Below are 20,273 nucleotides of genomic sequence, written 5' to 3'. Positions count from 1 at the left end.
ATAGGTCCTGCAGTAATGGCCCTTACTGTCCTACATAGTTTTGCTGGAGCTTTGCTGTGAACCTGTGGAAGCACCCCATTATCTCAACATGTACTCACTTTTCCTTCACTTGTTAATAAAGGGAATGATAATGGTTTAGTACAGATTTTCTTTTGCTATCATGATCACAAAATCAAAAATCGTAAAAAAAAAAAAAATCTATTTTGTTAAGGAAAATGTCTTTTATCCATCTAGTATGTAGAGCTCTATGCTCATTTTCACTTGCTTTATAGTCTATCCATAATTTCCCCCCAATCTGAAACAAGCCTGATGTTTACAGACATAAATAGTTTGTCAAATGTACACACAAAACTGAATAACTCATTAGTGACTCATCCTATATTTCCGATATGCTCTGCTTTAGCTAACCCATAATGCTCTGGGAATCTTTTGTCATATATTTTTTTTTTTTTAAAACAAAGCATTTATATCTAATAAAACATATATAAAACACCAGTTGTTAAACACATAATCCTATATATGTTTATAAAAATAAATAAATACATTGATTCCAAACCATTATAGTTTTTGTTTACTATAGACCAGTTTAGCAGGTTATGCAATATTAATGTATAGTAGTAGGTTGATTCATAATTTACAAGTCTGCTCTAAAAACTAATCTTACTTATACAGTACCAGCCATACATTTGTTGCTCCTGATTATGTCTGGCTGTTCCAACATATATTTACATTGTCAGGTAATTTACGAGTGAAATGCAACATATGTCATAACCCAAGACAGCCCTATTATGTTTATTTTTACTGATCTATTTTATGCATTGCCTTACTTAGATTGATTTAATCTAATTTGATTGTATTTTGGTTTTACATTTAAATTCTGCACCTTTATTGTATCATTACTCCCCTTCGTTCTGTTTTTTGTGTGTAGATTTATATGGTTGATTAATTTATTTTTATGTTCGATACATTTTTAAAACATAAACTTAAAAAACTTAAAGTGATGTAATTAATGTGCATGTGAATTTTCTAAGAATTTTATGGAATACAAAAGATATCAGCCTGACATATGGAAAGGCAATGGTTAAGAATCCTGTACCAAGCATTTTTTAATGCAAGTGTCAAATAACATGGCAGAAAATCAGAACTAAAACAGAAGTTATTCTCTGAAGTTACACAGCTCTTCTATTAGTGACATTTCAGCCTCCCTGGAGGAACGGCTTAAAATTTATGACAAAACTTACAATAAACTTAAAATACTTTAAATGTCAGCAGCTTTGACTTACATTAGCTTTTCACAGTCAGATCACTTGCAATTGCACAGTAAAATCACATCCAGTCTTTTACATCTGAGTACGCATGTACTGCTATTTATAACATTTTACCTCCAAAACACTGAGGCCCAGATTCACAAAGACTTATGACGGCGTATCTCCAGATACGTCGTCGTAAGTCCGAATGGCCGCCGGCGTATCTATGCGACTGATTCATAGAATCAGTTACGCATAGATTTGGCCAACATACGAGCAGCGTAAGTCTCCTACGCCGTCGTATCTTGGGTTGCAATAATTACGTTGGCCGCTAGGTGGCGCTTCCTTGATTTCCGCTTCGAATATGTAAATGAGCAAGATACGCCGATTCACGAACGTATACGTACGCCCATTGCAATTAGTTATGCTGTTTACGTAAGACATACGCCGGCGTAAAGATAAAGCAGGTCTCTAGGTGGCGCAGCCCATGCAAAGTATGGACATCTGAACAAGCGTATATTTTTACGTTGTTTGCGTAAGTCGTACGCGAATAGGGCTGTGCGTAAGTTACGTTCACGTCACAGGCATTGAGCCGGCGTATCTTTGGACATAAATACGACGTGATACTGAGCATGTGCGCGCATGCGCCGTTCGTTCGGCCATGCATCTACATGGGGTCAAGCCTCATTTAAATACAATACGCCCCCTACCAGAGCTTTCCTGATGACGCAATAGCGAAACGCGTAGAGGCTGTCTGGACACATACGGAGGGAGAAGCACACCAGCACGCCAGGACCACCTGTAGTAACACATGAGGACAGAAGCGGGGTATGCACACCTTCCAAGACGCTATTTAAATGCTGGTATAATGGTTGACACTGCCAAAGACACTCAGTGCCGGTCAGAGGCACTCTTTCTTGTAAGTGCATTTTTTATCTTTTTAATAAATACATTTTAAACATACTACACTATGATGAGCCCCTTGTTTTTGAGGATTTAAGGATATCTTGTAAAAGGGAGAAGGAGGCAACACCCATTGACGGACAAAGAAAATACACCACTTTGGGGCCTTTTATTATCTGGGGTCTGGTGAGTGTTGAGTTTAACCATTGGTGATGGTGGCACATCTTTGTCGGGTGGAAGAGACAGTTGCACCTTTTTATATACAGCATTACCAGCATTGAACCTTTGTTCCGTTGGAATCTATTGTGCAAAAGCAAGACTGTCTGTCATTGGATTTTTTTCAGTACAGCTGGTGCATTTCACATTTGGAACTTTTTTCTTTGTTATTGGTTTCTTTGTCATTTTTTTGAATGTTTTGGTTTTTATTTTATTTTGTATTTTCTGTTTTCACTATTGGTCGGCTCTAAGTAACATGAGTAGACATTTTTTTCTTCACAGGAGCACTATGGCATATTGATGTGTAGGCCGATTAATTGATCAGTTAATTAATTGATTCATTTTTTGGGCCACCTTTAAAGTATTGAATTTACCGCAATACTCGTATAATTTATATTATATTTTTATATATTTTTGTATGAACATTAATTGGTTCACAAAAGTTTATCCACATAGAACATTTGGTATATTTAGTTCCTGATATTGCACATGTTATGTATGGTTGATTGTGCACTAAATGTGTTCACAGTTCACACTTCCAAAGATCGAATTCTTTGGATTATCAGATCAGCGCAGTAACACTTTTCCTTTTATACGCCCCCTACCAGCCTACTTTGAATTACGCACGCTTACGCCGGCCCATTTACGATACGCCGCCGTAACTTAGGACGCAAGTGCTTTGTGAATACAGCACTTGCCTCTCTAAGTTGTGGCGGCGTAGCGTAAATACGATACGCCACGCCCGCGCAACGTAGAGCGGCCGTACGTGAATCTAGGCCTGAATAAAGAGAATAAATACCACAGTATAAGGAAGTTGTTTTAACTGCCAAATTTGTATTTCTGTCCATCCAGTCCTGAGATTAATGTCGCTCTGCCGCTCTGCTGCACAAGACAACTATATTTGGCAGACCTTATTTTTACTTTCTTTATGCACAGGCCTTGTCCTTCCTCCAGCATGTGAGTGAACAGTGAGAGAGGAAGCAACAGACTGAGAAGTTCATCTCTCTGTCACTTTGCTCTCTTCTCATATTAGCATGCTGCTTGTTAGCACTGCAGCATAGAGATGCACGCAACGGAAAAATTAGTTTTGTTTCATTTCGGATTCATTCGTTACCCACTTGCCAAATATATCATGTCATATAACGTCTTCGGTTGGCAATGGTTATACCAGGATGATGCATGCAGGTACAGGTATCATCCTGTCATTAAAGTTTTCACCCGGCGTTAGGCTTTAATGCAGAAGTGATTTGAGTGGCTTTATCACTTCTTTGAGTGTCGGAATGTGCCCCCCACCTTCTGTCACCTCTCCTGGGTTCTCCCATCCAATCGTGGAGCACTCCAACCAGCGACGACAGCTGCACAGAACGGAGAGTGAGGCGCTGACGTTGTTCCCCCCGTCTGTGACTCCGGGAACTGGAAGCGACAAGGATTTCATGACTTTGCCTCTCTGTTTACCTGGCTGATCTCTCCATAAAGAGGCCCTGTTATGGCCCATGCTATCACAAGGGATGTTGTTCATGATTTATTTTGGATTCGTTGACATTCGTTACTATTGTGATTCAAAAATGTTGTCCAAATTTTGCTTTGTAATGAAACAAATTGCATATGTTTGCAGCACAGCACTCTTTCTCATCATTGGATCAGCCTGTTGACCCTTTCCAAGTGTCTTGGTAACTTCCCATTTTCTTTATGTTGCTTAAAGTACTTATAGTCAGGGCCACCAATATAGTGATAAAAGCTCTACATCAGCAAAGGGGCCTGGGTCTTGTTGGGTCTGCTTGTCCCCTAATGCAAGAACTTGTGTGTCTAAAAGTTTTTTTATATAGCCAAACCACCAGCTAGCATATTTATAATTTTATGGCCAGCTTGTCCTCCATAGCTATTCATAACCAGCCTGCCCATCCATATATCTCTGGTTTCATCCTTCTTTTTGCCATCTATGCAGTATTCTGTTAACCACTTAAGCCCCAGACCATTTGGCTGGCCCAAGACCAGAGCACTTTTTGCAATTCGGCACTGCGTAATTGTAACTGACAATTACGCGGTCCTTTTTTTCCCACAAATAGAGTTTTCTTTTGATGGTATTTGATCACCTCTGCGTTTTTTTTCCGATATAAACAAAAATAGAGCGACAATTTTGAAAAAAAAAAAGCAATATTTTTGACTTTTTGCTATAATAAATATCCCCAAAAAATATATAAAAAACGAATTTTTCCCTCAGTTTAGGACGATACGTATTCTTCTACATATTTTTGTTTATTGATTGGTTTGCGCAAAAGTTATGGCGTCTACAAAATAGGGGATAGTTTTATGGAATTTTTATTATTATTATTTTTTTTTTACTAGTAATGACGGCGATCAGTGATTTTTATCGTGACTGCAATATTATGGTGGACACATCGGACACTTTTGACGCCATTTTGGAAACCATTGTCATTGATACTGTGATCAGTGCTAAAAAAGTGCACTGATGGGCTATGTGTGAAACGAGACTGATCACCGCTCTTGATTAAAAGGAGCTGTGATCAGTGTCTTGTCTCTAGGAAGAATGGGGAACTGCTTGTTTACATCGGCATTTCCCCGTTCTTCCTCTCCATGAGACGATCATGGGTATCCCCTTGGACATCAAGTCCGTGGGACCCGCGGTCAGACTCACGGAGCTCGAGGCGGGTACGTGTATGCACCGTCATTGGCGCACACATGCCCACAATGCTGCATCTTAAAGGGGACGTACAGGTTGGTCCATCTGCCCAGCTGCACCATTGTGCCGATGCATATAGTCATATGCTGGTCCTTAAGCGGTTAACATTCCAAAGTAAAGCATGATGCCCCCGTCAGCAACCACATAAGACCACCTACCTTTGTTGGAGATTGCGCAATTTATTTTTTCCTGTGGGGGGGAGCTGTCAGGTAGCATATACAGGGTCACATAAGTTCTGATGGCGGGCCTGATGCCAATAAAGTTACTAAAACATTGTAGATGCAGATGACAATGTTTTTTCAGCCACTTATGCACTAATTTCCAGGCAGTTAACAGTATCAGGTTACATAGTTACATAGTTAGGTTGAAAAAAGACACAAGTCCAACTAGTTCAACCATAAAAAAAATATATACAGTATATATCGTACAATCCCATATACCCAATTCTATACCCACAGTTGATCCAAAAAAAAACATCAGAGCATGATCCAATTTGCTACAGCAGGGAAAAAAATTCCTTCCTGATCCCCCGAGAGGCAATCAGATTTTCCCTGGATCAACTTTACCTATAAATGTCAGTACCCAGATATATTATGTACATTTAGGTGAAAACATAGGCGATAGATAACCAAAGATATTACATTTTGGCCAAGAGTATACAAAGAAAATATGAAACATCACTGAGAGTTAGCTGTTTGCCAAAAAAATAAGGGAATGAGTATCTTATTGGCTGAGACACTGAAGATTTTATCTGAATGACAACAGCTGAAAGAGAAATTTGGCTTAAAAGTCAAAATATATGAGACCGATTCATTAAAACTGGACCAAATAAATGGAGCAGACTAGTGGGGATGTTGCCAGTGGCAATCTATCAGGTTTCACCTTTCTTTTATAGAATTTTGCTTTGAATTAATCCCACATGTTTGACATAAAAAACGTAACTTTGTGAAAGAACACAGACCCGACTTAGCACTGGCAATATGAAAACATAAACATGACTGGTTGTATGTACAACGTATTGCAATGGGTAACAAACTGACTTTTAAAGCAGTATCAAACCCAAAAATAAAAACCAATCCTTAGATGTGATGGCCGCATTCATTTTCTTTTTTTAGGCTTTTTTAACCACCTCAATACTGGGTACTTTCGCCCCCCTTCCTTCCCAGACCAATTTTCAGCTTTCAGTGCTCTCACACTTTCAATGACAATTGCGCTGTCATGCAACACTGTACCCAAATACATTTTTTATCATTTTGTTCACACAAATAGAGCTTTCTTTTGGTGGTATTTATTCACGACTCCGTTTTTTTTTTTTTTTCAATATAAGCAGAGGAAATTTGGAAAAAAAACAATATTTTCTTTATTCTTTTTTAAAAGAAATCCAATAAAATCAAATGTTGTCATAAATGTAAGCCAAAATGTATTCTACTACATGTTTTTGGTAAAAAAAATCCCGTTGAGTGTATAATAATTGGTTCGTGTGATCACGTATATCATGTACAGATGTGCGCAGGTGATCACGGACATATGTGTGCAAATGATCATTGGGACATGTGATTTTACTGTTACATATGTGGGAGACAAGTGTTTTTACTATGTGGGGACATGTTTGGGGACATGTGTGGGGACATGTGTTTTGGGGACATGTGTGTTTTACATTGTGGGGACACTAGACTGATGATCAGTGAGTAAAAAGCTGTAAAAAAAACAGCTCATACTCACTGATCACCAGCCGGCTGCAGCGATCCGCTCTCCTCACCTCAACGACAACTTCTGTGTGAGGAGAGCCGATCACCTAGCATCCGGCTCTCTGTTTACATCACATGACAGCTGTGATTGGATGCGGGTGTCATATGATCAGGAGGGCCAATCACAGAGCTATTAGCTGGGTCACCAAGTGAAAAAAAGTAAAAAATACATAAAAAGGAAACAAATGCAGCTGCTAGATTTGTGAGCTGCAATTTAATACTTTGTGTTTGTTTTGGGGTTCAATACCACTTCTGACAACCTACAAAACAGTTTTTTGGGAACCTCTTTGACATGAATATAACATTCGATTTTTGGGGAAAAAAGATCTGCAAGGGTGTCATCTTACCTACAGGAACAGTCTATGGCATCTACAGGAATTATATGTAAAAAGTAATTCAGAACAACCCTATGCAAAAAGAAAACAGGTAATGCTAGCCTATTTCTTACCTCTTTCTGATCATGAACGCTGCCATGAGTCACTGACCTGGATGAAGAATGCAGCAAGTGAAGCCAGAGAGAAGCCATAATCCCTGACGTGAATGCTTTATCGACATCAGCGGAACCAAATGTATTGAAGCTGTCAGATTATTGTAACAAACAGGCATTATTCACAGAAGGAGAGGTCTGGTAGGCAATCCCCATATTCTCTAAAGCTGGCCATATATGGAACGAAAATCCTGTTGAACTGGCAAGATTTGGATCCATGTATGGTCATTCCCATTCATGAGAAGTCAATCTATCAATCAACATTTCATGAATAGGTTTGTTGGTATATTTGGTGTAAACTAGACCCTGAATCCTGAGTCCCTCATAGTACTTTTTTTCTGCAACTAGGTGTCCTCAAACTGATGACCATCATCATTTAGAACAGTGATTCTCAAACTGTGTGCAGCTTGAGTTTTGCAGGTGTGCCGTGGGAGGTTTGAAAAATATTTAAAATTGTTAGCATTTTGAAACCTTGAACATATCAAAACATTTCACAAAAATTAAAAAAGTAACATATATAAAAATGCAATCTCTGTCAGTCAGTCATTCATTGGTTCCTTTCATAACACGTGACTTGTGCGAGATCTCAGGAGAACTTGATCGCTCTAATTATATTATAATAATAAAGACCGTTCCATTCCAACTTTGATGCTTATAAATTGTTTAGCTATGGAGAAATACTTAATCAAGTCTGGAACTCTGAAAAAGAAACTGTTAAATGAAAAGCAAGGAAGCAAGCAAAAGTACATTTGAAATACATTTAAAATTAAATATATACGTAAAAATAAATAAGTTCTTTAACACAAACAAATGTTAAACCTTTTCAGATGTGCCTTAAAGTTTTTTTTAGATCTTTTTGGTGCACGGCAAGACAAAAAAGTTTGAGAAACACTGATTTAGAACAAGCATGCAGGTCATGGGATACAAGGCTGCGCCCTTGACTAACGTAATATAAAACAATCAATCAAATACTTTCAGTAAATAGAAAAATCACACACGATATTCATATGGCATAGAAATGGGCGCGGCTGGCCCAACATGTGGGCATTCACCTGGGCGCTACCATACCGTCAGGATAAAATACACTCAGCGCTTACTGTGATGCTCTTCTCTTCTTTTCTCGCCTCTTTTTCTTCTCACTCCGAGCTTCTGTCCTTTTCTTTCTTCCCTTCCCCCCTAATCAATTCTACCAATGATAAGAAGTTTAAAGTAGAATGTGTCAGGTAGAATTTAAGTAATCCTCAGCTTAATTTTGTTTTGTTGCACATACCCTGGTGATATTCCCATTTTTGATGGTGAGGTTTGGGATGATGGCGGAGGTTACAGATTGATCCCATTTGGGGTGCTGGAAGATGTGGGATCCTCCTCTCGTCAGGTTAGGTTCTTTTCACTACATACCGGAGTTTGGTATTTTCAGGTGGTCGGAATGGAGCATGGGTATTTGAAACTAATACTGTTCTATCTGCAGCTATTATGTGCATTACTCACTCTATTTTGTACATGATATCGTTTACATATGTATAACTTTTTGTTTTTAAAAATATATTTTCTTTAAATAGGAAAAAAAGAAAGAAATGGGCGTGGCACTTTGATTGTTTTTTTTTTATAATGAATAATTCTTTATTAATTCAAAGAAGCGTACAATAATTGATATTAAATAAAAAATCGTAGGGCCAGATTCAGGTAGGACTTACGCCACCGTATCTTCTTATACGCTGCGTAAGTCCACAGATGCGCCGTCGTATCTATGCGCCGTATTCTTGAAACCAGATACGCCTGAATTCTGGCTCCATCCGACTGACGTAAGTCTCCTACGCCGTCGTATCTTGGGTGCATATTTACGCTGGCCGCTCAGAGCGCTTCCGTTGATTTACATGTCGAATATGTAAATGACCTAGATATGCCGATTCATGAACGTACTTGCGCCCGTCGCAGTAAGCTACGCCGTTTACGTAAGGCGTACGTCTGGCGTAAGTTTACCCCTCATAAAGCAGGGGTATGTCTTGTTAAGGTATGAGCGCGGGAACAGCGGTGTATTTTACGTCATTTACGTAAGTCGTACGTGAATAGGGCTGGGCGTAGGTTAAGTTCACGTCGTACGCAGTGAGCCGTCGGATCTTAGGGAGTATATGCAACGTGATTCTGAGCATGAGCCGTTCGTTCAGCCATTCATTTACATGGGGTCACGGTTAATTTTAATACAACACGCCCACTACCTGCCTACTTTGAATTAGGCGGGCTTACGCCGGCCTATTTACGTTACGCTGGCGTAAATATGGGAGCAAGTGCTTTGTGAATACTCAGCTTGCCTCCCAATGTTACGTTGGTGTAACGCATATAAGATGCGCTACGCCCGCTCAAACATACGCCGCTGTCTGTGAATCTGGCCCATATGTTTAGTCACAGAACTCAAAATATAATTCAAAGTAATTACAACCAAAGTCCCCCCTTTAACCACTTCCTGACCACCCTTTTTAAAGGGACAGTGTAAAATAAATAAGATAAAAAAAAATCCACCATGCTCACGCGCAGAAACGAACGCATACGTAAGTTGTGCCCACATATGTAAACGGTGTTCAAACCACACATGTGAGGTATCACGGTTGGAGAGCAATAATTCTGGAAAAAAAACTACTTTGTGACTCATAACTAGTAACCTGTAAAAATGTTTAAACTTTGCCTATGGAGATCTTTAGGTGTCAAAGCTTGTCGCCATTTCACGTGCGGGTGCAATTTTGAAGCATGACATGGTGGGCATCAATTTACTTGGAGTAACATTATCTTTCACAATATAAAAAATAATTGGGCTTACTTTACTGTTTTCTTATTTTTTTATTTAAAAAATGTGTATTTTTCCCCAAAAATTGCGTTTGTAAGATAGCTGTGCAAATACTGTGTGACATAAAATATTGCAACAACCACCATTTTATTCTCTAGGATGTCTAAAAAAAATATATAATGTTTGATGGTTCTAAGTAACTTTCTAATAAAAATATAATTATTTGAACTTGTAAACACCAAGTGTAAAAAATATGCCAGTCCTGGAGGCGTTTTTCAGGCACCTTAGCCCTAAAAATATTGCATGTAAAGTGCCTAAAAAATGTCTCATCTGCTGCGCTGGCAGGACGTCAAACAAAGTCTTGCAAGCAGCTTCTTTGAGGCGCTCCTGCCAATTGAAATCAATAAGCAGCCCCTGCCGAAGCGCCTGCAAAGCGCTTCTCTGCAGCGATACTTTTCCTGTGTTTTTAACCCTATATTTTGCCGCTAGCCGGTTAAAAGCGCCCCGCTAGCGCCCGAAAAAAAGCGCATCTAAAACTACGCTTTACTGCTGACGCCCCCGTGCTTTTAGTGTGAAAAGGCTCTAAGTGGTTAAACAAGGGTGACATACCACACAAAGTGCGACAGGGTGAGAGGGAAGGGAAACTCGCCAACAGGTCCCAGTCAACTGTGACAGACCCCTGATATAACCCCCTTTATATAGGGGTACAGATAATTCCAGAAAGGCACATAGATTTTCAGCCTTCTCGCCACGATACTCGTTAAAGTTAAGCTGATTTCTTAAAGGGCCAGTAGCCCGTCACGTATGGAAAAGACACATATGGTAGAGATGAAAAGGCTGCACACCCCGAAAATGAATGAAATGGAAAATTTCCCCAGTGGGGCTTTGGACAGCAATGTAACAAGGTCAAGGATTCTAATAATAATAAAGACTTGTTTATTAGAAGAATAGTCCAATAACATGATAGAATTAGATACAATGAAATTTGATATGGTCCAATGATACAGTATATGTACAAATACAGTTCAGTAAGAAACACAATTCTGCACATCATTGTATGGCAGGTGCTATATGGTGTGCAAGCCCCGACGTGTTTCAACCTCTGTGCGGTCTCCTCAGGGGGACAATTGGCTCTAAAAAAATCCATTACTATACGTTACATATGTTCAAAGTTTGGAAAAACGTGTCGTCATACATCGTATTGAATAAATCATAGTTGTATATTTACCGCTCAAGAGTGGAATAACTATTCATGTGACCAGAAGTAATAATGCTGTTGAAGAATCTAGGGCTAGATGGCCACTCCCACCCCCCAGACCACTGAAGGGAAATTGGCCACCCATGGGGCTTGCAAGGAGCCACGCAAAGAATGCCCGCTGAGGAAAAGAGGAATGTATTTGCATTGTACATATACTGTATCATTGGACCAGATCAAATTTCATTGTATCTAATTCTATCATGTTATGCACTATTCTTCTAATAAACAACTCTTTATTATTATTTGAATCTTTGACCTTGTTACATTCCAGTAGCCCGTTGCGTTACCTCTCCCAAAAACATTTTTTTTATTCTTTTTGTTTAAAAAGGAGTGCCTTTTGAATTAGGTGGCATCCCATGTCCCATGTGCGTGGGCCCTAATTTTGTGCCCCCTTTTCCTAGGAGTAATAGGTGAATAAGCAGCATCATGGTTCTAGCATTTTTAGTAGGGGGTCAGCAGTATTAGCCCATGCATTTTGTTTATGACAGGTTTTCTTTGACACAGCAAATTCTATTAACTCCTTTTTTTTTCACTGTTGTTTGGATAAACAGGAGACGTGATGCTTTTAGTGACATCTATTTCGTATCTCTCATGAATAAGATATTTATTAAAAGCAAACCTTTGATTAAATATTTATTCTGAAATAAAACAAATTCTATCTTGCCTTGTGCTTTCCACATGTTAATGGAGCTTTCCCGATGCCGACCGGTGACACGGATAGGCTATGGCAGCAAGCGTTTTTGTTTTTTAATAAAACATTTTATATCCCTTATTGATTTATGTACGTGTTATATTGTTGACAGCCATTGGAAATTACTTTTGTGTAGTTCCTTAAACAAAGTATTATTTTTTGCTTAGCACCAGACATTCAGTGTTTTCATTTAAAGACTCGTCGTATTTATTATTTATGTGTCAATTTCATAACATTTGCCAGCGCAATGGATTTTTTTTTTAATGTTTCAACAGCTGGCTTTATTATGCTATGAGTGGATGCACAAGTGTAAAATCTTCCTTTCATCTTTCACATATCGCACGGAATGCTTACGTTGTCATGTCATTTACTCCCAGTGTTCATCCTGCACATGCTGCCACTATCTACAAAGGTTAATATGAAAAGTTATTGGCAGGACCATTCCTGCTCCATCATGGACCATGAGTGATGTCATTGCAAGATGATGACATCATATAGTAACTTGTCTCACACACGATCATTTTTCGGGTTGTAAAAAATGACGTTTTCAGGCTCTAGAAAAAATGACGTTTTTTTCAACTTAATCATTAAAATGGCCTTGCCTACACACGATCGTGAAAAAATAATGCTCTAGCAAAGCGCGGTGACGTACAACACATACAACGGCACTATAAAGGGGAAGTTCCATTCGGGTGACGCCACCCTTTGGGCTGCTTTAGCTGATTTTGTGTTAGTAAAAGACGATTCACGCTTTTCTGTCTGTTACAGCGTGATGAATGTGCTTACTCCATTACAAACGGTAGTTTTACTAGAACGAGCGCTCCTGTCTCATAACTTGCTTCTGAGCATGCGCGGATTTTCACGTCGTTAAAGCCCACACATGACCATTTTTTACAACCCGAAAAACGACAACGTTAAAAACGTTGTTAAAAAATAGAGTATGTTCGAATTTTTTTTTGCCCGTTTTTCAGAACCCACTCGTCACTCTGCTGCCCCCACCGTCATCCTCGGTGAGGGAACCAGGAAGTGAGGCAATTTCGGCTTCACTGCCTGGTTCCCTACGGCGCATGCGCGAGTTGTGTGCGCCATGCTCACTGGTCCCCACTGTGTTCTGGGAGCCGTGTTTCCCAGGACACAACGGGGGGGGGGATCTGATGTCCTGTCCGCAGTCTACCTGCAGACTGTGTGGCCGGAAGTGGGTGCAAATACCGGTCTTTAGACAGGTATCTGCAACCCCTCCCCCCTGAAAGGTGTCAAATGTGACACTGGAGGGGGGAGGGTTCCGATGAGCGTAAATTCCACTTTAGGGTGGAGCTTTGCTTTAACTCTATTAGTCCAAGATTATTCTACATATAAAGGAAAGATTCGACATTATAGAGACATGAAGATTCGACATAGAGAGAATAGATTCAACATTATAGAGACAGTGTTGGCGTAGACCATTCGACGACGAAGATTCGAAGAAGCAGCTAAAAACATACAAACAACGAATCTGTCATTGAAGGCTTATGGTGTCTATCGAAAGTTCTAAGAAGATTCGACAAGCAGCTAAACTGTACGATGCCGCAATCGTACATTTCCGGTCAAATGCTCGGCCCATAAGCTGTGGAAGAATTTTAATGTTGGTTGACTAGTAATAATAATTACGAGCTATGAGTAAGCATCACATCATGTGAGGCATGTCGGCCACCTTTTTCCTTTTGTTCGCTTCGTTTTGACTGGATCGCTTTGGTTGTTTTTTGGATTTTATTTGTATAGTAAAGACGTCGTTTTGGGGAGTGCGGCAGTCCAGGACCTTTTTCTATCCAATAATAATTATTACTAGTACAATACAACATTAGAATTCTTCTATAGCTTGTAGGCGGAACATTTGACCGGAAATGTTTGATTGCGGCGTCGTACAGTTTAGCTGCTCCGTCGAATCTTCTTAGAACATTCGATAGACACTATAAGCCTTCAATGACAGACCCAACCTTAATTCTGATTTTTGGACAAATGCATTTTTTAACTAAACTAAATAAATAGAAACAAATTTAGGGAGTAACTAGATAAATGTATTTTTCAGACGAAAACGAAATTCAAAAACAAAATATTTCAAGGTGTCTACTGCCCTATCCACATCCGTACCATGTTACCTCTTCTATCTAAAACCTAAGAAAAATTCCCAGCTCAACTTACCAACCAGCCTCCAACAAACTAAATTGTGCTGTCTAACAGTTCACGTTAAACACAGGAGTGTTGTTTTCACACATTTGCAAGTACATGCATAAGCTGCAAAAAAGGCACCCAGTATTATCTGCAATAGTAACTCTATATATTTTGTGAGCCTCTGTAGTAGGAGCACATATATAGTAATGGATAGATTGACTGCAGGTTTGCCTGGAGGGTGCCCATCCCTCCTTAAAGGCACAGGGGGGCACTAGACACCCAGCAATTCGCATAATGGCAGCAAAGGTGTCCAGTGTGCCCCCTCACCAAAAAACTGTGCAAACAAACAGCAACTTCCCCAACCTATAACTGGCCTTAAAAGCAAGGCACACATGGAAGGACGATGCATGTCAAAACCAAAGAAAAATTCCAGCTAAACGTACTAACCAGCCTACCAACAAATCAAATTGTCCTGTCCTGTCCTTTTATCTAGTAACATAAAACTAAAGCTATAAATATCATAGACAATGTTTAGTTATTGATGTGTGAGATTTATTTGTAGAGTGCATTAAGTTGTTTGTGCTAGACAGACGCTAAAAGCTTGTTGTAAGCAGTAGGAGGCACGTCTCTAAAGCTGGCCATACATGTGAAAATTTTCCATCAATTTCAACCACTTTCCCTCTACCAGGAACATACAATCACAAGTAATTGTCAGAAATTAAACCTACCACCCACTATTTCAATCGACCGCTAGAATTCAGTTGATTGTGAAGTTGAAACCGGGGAATAAGTTTGCAGCTTTGATATAGTTTGTTGAAAATGGGAAAAACCATGAAGATATAGTGGAATGCAATCATGTTTTACATCAAGGCCAACTCTCTTCAGATGACTGAAACCACCAAAAAAATATAAATAAATATATATATATTGCCACCTTTACAGAGTGTGCCCAAATGTCAGGATGAAACGTGATGGAAAACCTCTCCACCAGGCACCCAAGAAAAAACATGGTTACGTGAGGAAGGGTTAGAGCTCCCAAAAATGTTTTTACTTCTATCTGCAGCTTTTTGCTCCAGTGGCAAATACTGTATTCCCTCCATTATTTCTCTGGCGTCAATGGGTCAAGAAGTGTGGAAAAATGTAATCTTTGGAAATAAATGAAGGCAACAAAATTATAGGAATCTAGTAAGCAGTTTCCAAGGGGATATTTTGCTCCATTATCCATAGAATGCCTTCTCTATTGACAGGTTCATAGGATAGCTAATCATTTTATTTCTCAAAAGACCTCTGTTCCAAGCACCACCACTGAGTAATTCTGTATTCTTTCCAGAGGGCAGACACACTGGGGTGATTTACTAAAACTAGACCGTGCAAAATCTGGTGCATGGTAGCCAATCATTTTCTAAATTCAGCTTATTCAATTGAGCTTTAACAAGAAAGTCTGGAAGCTGATTGGCTTCAATGCAGGGCTGCACCAGATTTTGCAGTCTGCAGTTTTAGTAAATCAACTCCACTGTACCATGAATCTCATGGGATATGGATATACATACATGTATGGCAAATTGTGGAGGAAGAAAAATCTTTATGTGGATGAGTCCTTTCCTAATGCCGCGTACACACCATCACTTTATGTGATGAAAAAACGTTTTATGTCTTGTGAAAAACAACAAAAAAAATTGAAGCATGCTTCAATTTTGTGTGTCGTTTTTCAAAACTTCGTTTTTTGTGTCAATTAAAATGATAGTGTGTGGGCAAAACGACGTTTAAAACGACGTTTTTTAAACCCGCGCATGCTCAGAAGCAAGTTATGAAGCTAGCTTCAATGGAAAAGAGTGCTGAACATAACCTCGCTTTGCTAGAGCATTTTGAAAAAACGATGGTGTGTAGGCAACGTCGTTTTTGAAAATGAAGTTTCAAAAACGCCGTTTTATTTCATGATTTAAAACGTCGTTTTTTTTCATCACATAAAGTGATGGTGTGAACGCGGCATTAGGTTTGTCAACCTACTTGACTAGTTGTTTCCATACTCCTCCTGATAACCATCAATGAATGACCAACAGTTTTCCACCCAACTTTCAATGGACCAGAGTCAAAGTACTGGCGGATGATGGTTTGTATTTTGCAAAAAAATGTGAAACCTCTTGTGTTGCAGATGATGAGATAGGTAATGCAGCATATATTGTTTTATGAAAAGGGGAATATATGATTCTAAATCTTTGTTCAGAAAGGCTTACGAAAATTAGTGTTGTGGAATATGATTTATTCATATGTTTATATAGTATGATTTGTATGTTATTTCTCTTTCTAGAACAATCTCAGGCATCAGATTTCGCAGATGACAGTATGAACGAACCATCTCAAGGTTAATAATTTCAATTCCTGTGTTTCCTATCCTCCATACTTGACAATGATGGCAATATTTATTAATAGCATGTGGTAGTTTATGCCTTTTAAAAAGCATTGAATCTCAGTGTGTTTCATTTAAACATGTTTGTTAGTAGATAATTGAAGCTAGATTCACTACAATGGACCTCGTAGACCCACCCGGACCTTCTCCCAATATAACCAGGTCAGGGGCCCATAGTACTATAGCTCCTTGTTATTTGCCAGCTTTATGTTTGTTTTAAACTTTATCTAGAATAAAATAAAATTTTACAAATTACAGGAATGTAAACTTGTCTTCATTCTGCCCCATATGTCCTGCTCCCATGTTATTATCTGCTCATTGAGCTTCCAGTAAGGGGCGTTTTTCGGGCGTTTTTTAGGCGCTTTGGCATTTAAAAAAAGCCTGTAAAGCGCCTGAAAGAAGCCTCATCTGCAATCCCAATGTGAAAGCCCAAGTGCTTTCAGAGGCCTTTCACACTGCCAGCGCCCGAAAAACGCTGGTAAAGCGCTGCTAAGACCCCTTTCACACTGAGGCGCTTTTCAGGCGCTTTGGCGTTAAAAAAAGCTTCCTCAATGGGAAGGGGGCTTTAGGAGCGGTGTATTAAACGCTCCTAAAGCGCTGCAAAGAAGCTGCATGCAGGACTTTTTTTGACGCCCTGCCAGCTCAGCGCCTCAGTGTGAAAGCACTCAGGCTTTCACATTGGGATTGCAGATGCAGCTTCTTTCAGGCGCTTTTTTTTAACGCTAAGACCACTTTCACACTGGGGTGTTTTTCAGGCGCTTTAGTGTGAAAGCACTCGAGCTTTCACATTGGGATTGCAGATGCAGCTTCTTTCAGGCGTTTTACAGGCGCTTTTTTTAACGCTAAAGCGCTTGAAAAATGCCCCAGTGTGAAAGGGCCCTAAGCGTATTGCGACAATATTGCAATGTATTTAATAAAGGTCTATTCCAGTCAAAATAGGAAATTAAGCCACAAAATGAATACATTTATGATTTTCTAGTAATATCATCCCCACCTGGATTTTAACCACTTTAGCTCCGGAAGGTTTACCCCCCTTCAGGACCAGGCCATTTTTTGCAATACTGCACTGTGTTACTTTAAAGGAGTTGTAAAGCTTTGCGTTTTTTCACCTTAACCACTTAAAGACCTCAGGTGTTTTTCAGATTTGGTGTTTGCAAGACTAAAACATTTTTTTCTGCTAGAAAATTACTTAAAACCCCCAAACATTATATATTTTTTTTTTCTAACACCCTAGAGAATAAAATGGCGGTCATTGCAATACTTTTTGTCACACCGTATTTGCGCAGCAGTCTTACAAGCGCACTTTTTTTGGAAAAAATTCACTTTTTTGAATTAAAAAATAAGACAACAATAAATTTGGCCCAATTTTTTTATATATTGTGAAAGATAATGTTACGCCGAGTAAAATGATACCCAACATGTCACGCTTTAAAATTGCGCCCGCTCGTGGCATGGCGTCAAACTTTTACCCTTAAAAATCTAGATAGGCGACGTTTAAAAAATTCTATAAGTTGCATTTTTTGAGCTACAGAGTAGCTCTAGGGCTATAATTATTGCTCTCGCTCTAACGATCGCGGCGATACCTCACTTGTGTGATTTGAACACCGTTTTCATATGCGGGCGCTACTCACGTATGCGTTCGCTTCTGCGCGCGAGCTCGTCAGGACGGGGCGCTTTAAAAAAAAAAATTTTTTGTTTTCTTATTTAATTTTATTGATTTTATTATTTTTTACACTAAAATATATATAAAAAAAAAAAATGATCACTTTTATTCCTATTACAAGGAATGTAAACATCCCTTGTAATAGAAAAAAGCATGACAGGTCCTCTTAAATATGAGATCTGGGGTCAAAAAGACCTCAGATCTCATATTTAGGCTTAAATGCAAAAAAAAAAAAAAAAAAAGGAAAATTTGTCATTTAAAAAAATGACAGAAAAAAAATTGTCTCTTTAAGAGGCTGGGCGGGACTGACGTTTTGACGTCACTTCCGCCCAGCAGAGCTATGAGGACGGGTGGGGGCCATCTTGCCCTCACTCAAGTCCTCACTCTCCTGGCGGCAGCATCGGATCTCCTCCGCCGCTACCGACGGCTCCGGTAAGCGGCGGAGGGCGCGGAAAAGCGGCGGGAGGGGGGGGGGGCCCTCTCCCGCCACCGATAACGGCGATCTCGCGGCGAATCCGCCGCGGAGACCGCCGTTATCGTTTACACGGCCGCCAGCTGAAAACATGGATATCTCAGTTGTGGCAGCAGCTGCTGCCGTTACTGAGATATCCATGTTTAAAAAGAGGACGTACATATACAGTGGGGGGTCCTTAAGTGGTTAATGACACCAATACAGTGATCAGTGCTAAAAAAAATCGTCACTCTACTAATGACACTGGCAGGGAAAAGGTTAACATCAGGGGCAATCAAAGGGTTAAGTTTGTGCCTAGGGAGTGCTTTCTAACTGTGGGGGTTCTTTGACTGGGGGAAAACGGAATGGTGGTCTGCCTTGTTTACATAGGCAAACCTCCATTTTGCCTCTCTTCAGAATGATCGGCGGGTCCCAGAAGACATCGGGTCCGCTGGACCCACTGATTGGCTCCCGCTGTGTCCAATCACAGCAGGAGCAGATCCCTGGCGTATATATATATGTAATTTTGCGCAGGACGGCTGCCCTGCCGCAGTATATCTGCGTGGGGCAGTCCATAGGAGGTTAAACATATTCAGTTATTCCAATTCCATAGCCTGCTGACTGTGTGGTATTGTGTGCCTTTGTGGTTGGGGTATCCCTAGCACCTTTCAGTGGCTTTTAGACTTTCCTTCTGGCTTCCTTCTTTCATTATAGCAGTGCTTTACCGCAAATTTACCGCGATTTTAACGCTCCGGTATAGACGTATCCAGTGTAAAAGGGGTCTAATGAAGAAACATCAGTGGCTGTCCTAGCTTCATTCAGCAAGAGCACACAGCGTAGCACTCGCCGCATGTCACTGGAGAGCACATTGAACACATTTTATAAGTGGTCAGAAACTTGTAAAAAACTCATGAAAGAATAAAGTTACGTTAAAACTAAGGACACCATTGTTTTTCTTGTGAAATTCCCAATAAGTTTGATCTGTCACATGACCCTCTTCCTATTGAAAAAACAAAAGTCGGATTCAAAATGTCCGACTTCAAAATGGCCACCATGGTCACCACCCATCTTGAAAAGTTTCCCCCCTCACATATACTAATGTGCCACAAACAGGAAGTTAATATCACCAACCATTCCCATTTTATTAAGGTGTATCCATATAAATGGCCCACCCTGTACATTTAGCTTTTTTATCTGTCCAGACAACCATTTGGAAGAAGGCACAAATGGTCTATACTTCCAGAACAATGAAAATCCTTTCAACTACTCTCCACATCACTTACAATCCTACCACCTACAGGTCTATGGGTCTCTTACTAAATGTAGACATGATGGTTTAGAGGTCGACGGAAGAGGGATACAAAATAGGGAAAACATTATAAAAATGTATAAATTATAAAGTTTGGTGCCCCCCCTTACCTACTAGCTCACAAATGTTATTATGGTAAGTACCCTGAATAAGGACCCCATATTATTATGACTTCAGTTCACCCTTGGCAGTTAAATTCCTTGTCTAGATATCTGCAGAATATCTGATCCTACCTAAAATCACTCTAATTTCTATACTCTACAGA

At 39.7% G+C, this 20,273-nt stretch overlaps 1 protein-coding gene across 3 annotated transcripts in view; it reads left to right on the top strand.

Moving 5' to 3' along the window:
- MACROD2 (mono-ADP ribosylhydrolase 2) overlaps positions 1-20,273 on the top strand; it is a 3,190,351-nt gene that overhangs the window by 3,093,642 nt on the left and 76,436 nt on the right. For all 3 annotated transcript variants that reach the window (XM_040351278.1, XM_040351279.1, XM_040351277.1), the window contains exon 17: positions 16,487-16,540. In XM_040351278.1, coding sequence (XP_040207212.1) covers positions 16,487-16,540 — 54 coding nt within the window. The remainder of the gene's footprint in view (positions 1-16,486; positions 16,541-20,273) is intronic.

Source organism: Rana temporaria, chromosome 4 (assembly GCF_905171775.1).
Source record: "Rana temporaria chromosome 4, aRanTem1.1, whole genome shotgun sequence".
Classification (NCBI taxonomy): Eukaryota; Metazoa; Chordata; class Amphibia; order Anura; family Ranidae; genus Rana; species Rana temporaria.
Note: the sequence above shows the minus strand (reverse complement) of the source record. Positions and strands in the feature narration are given on the sequence as shown.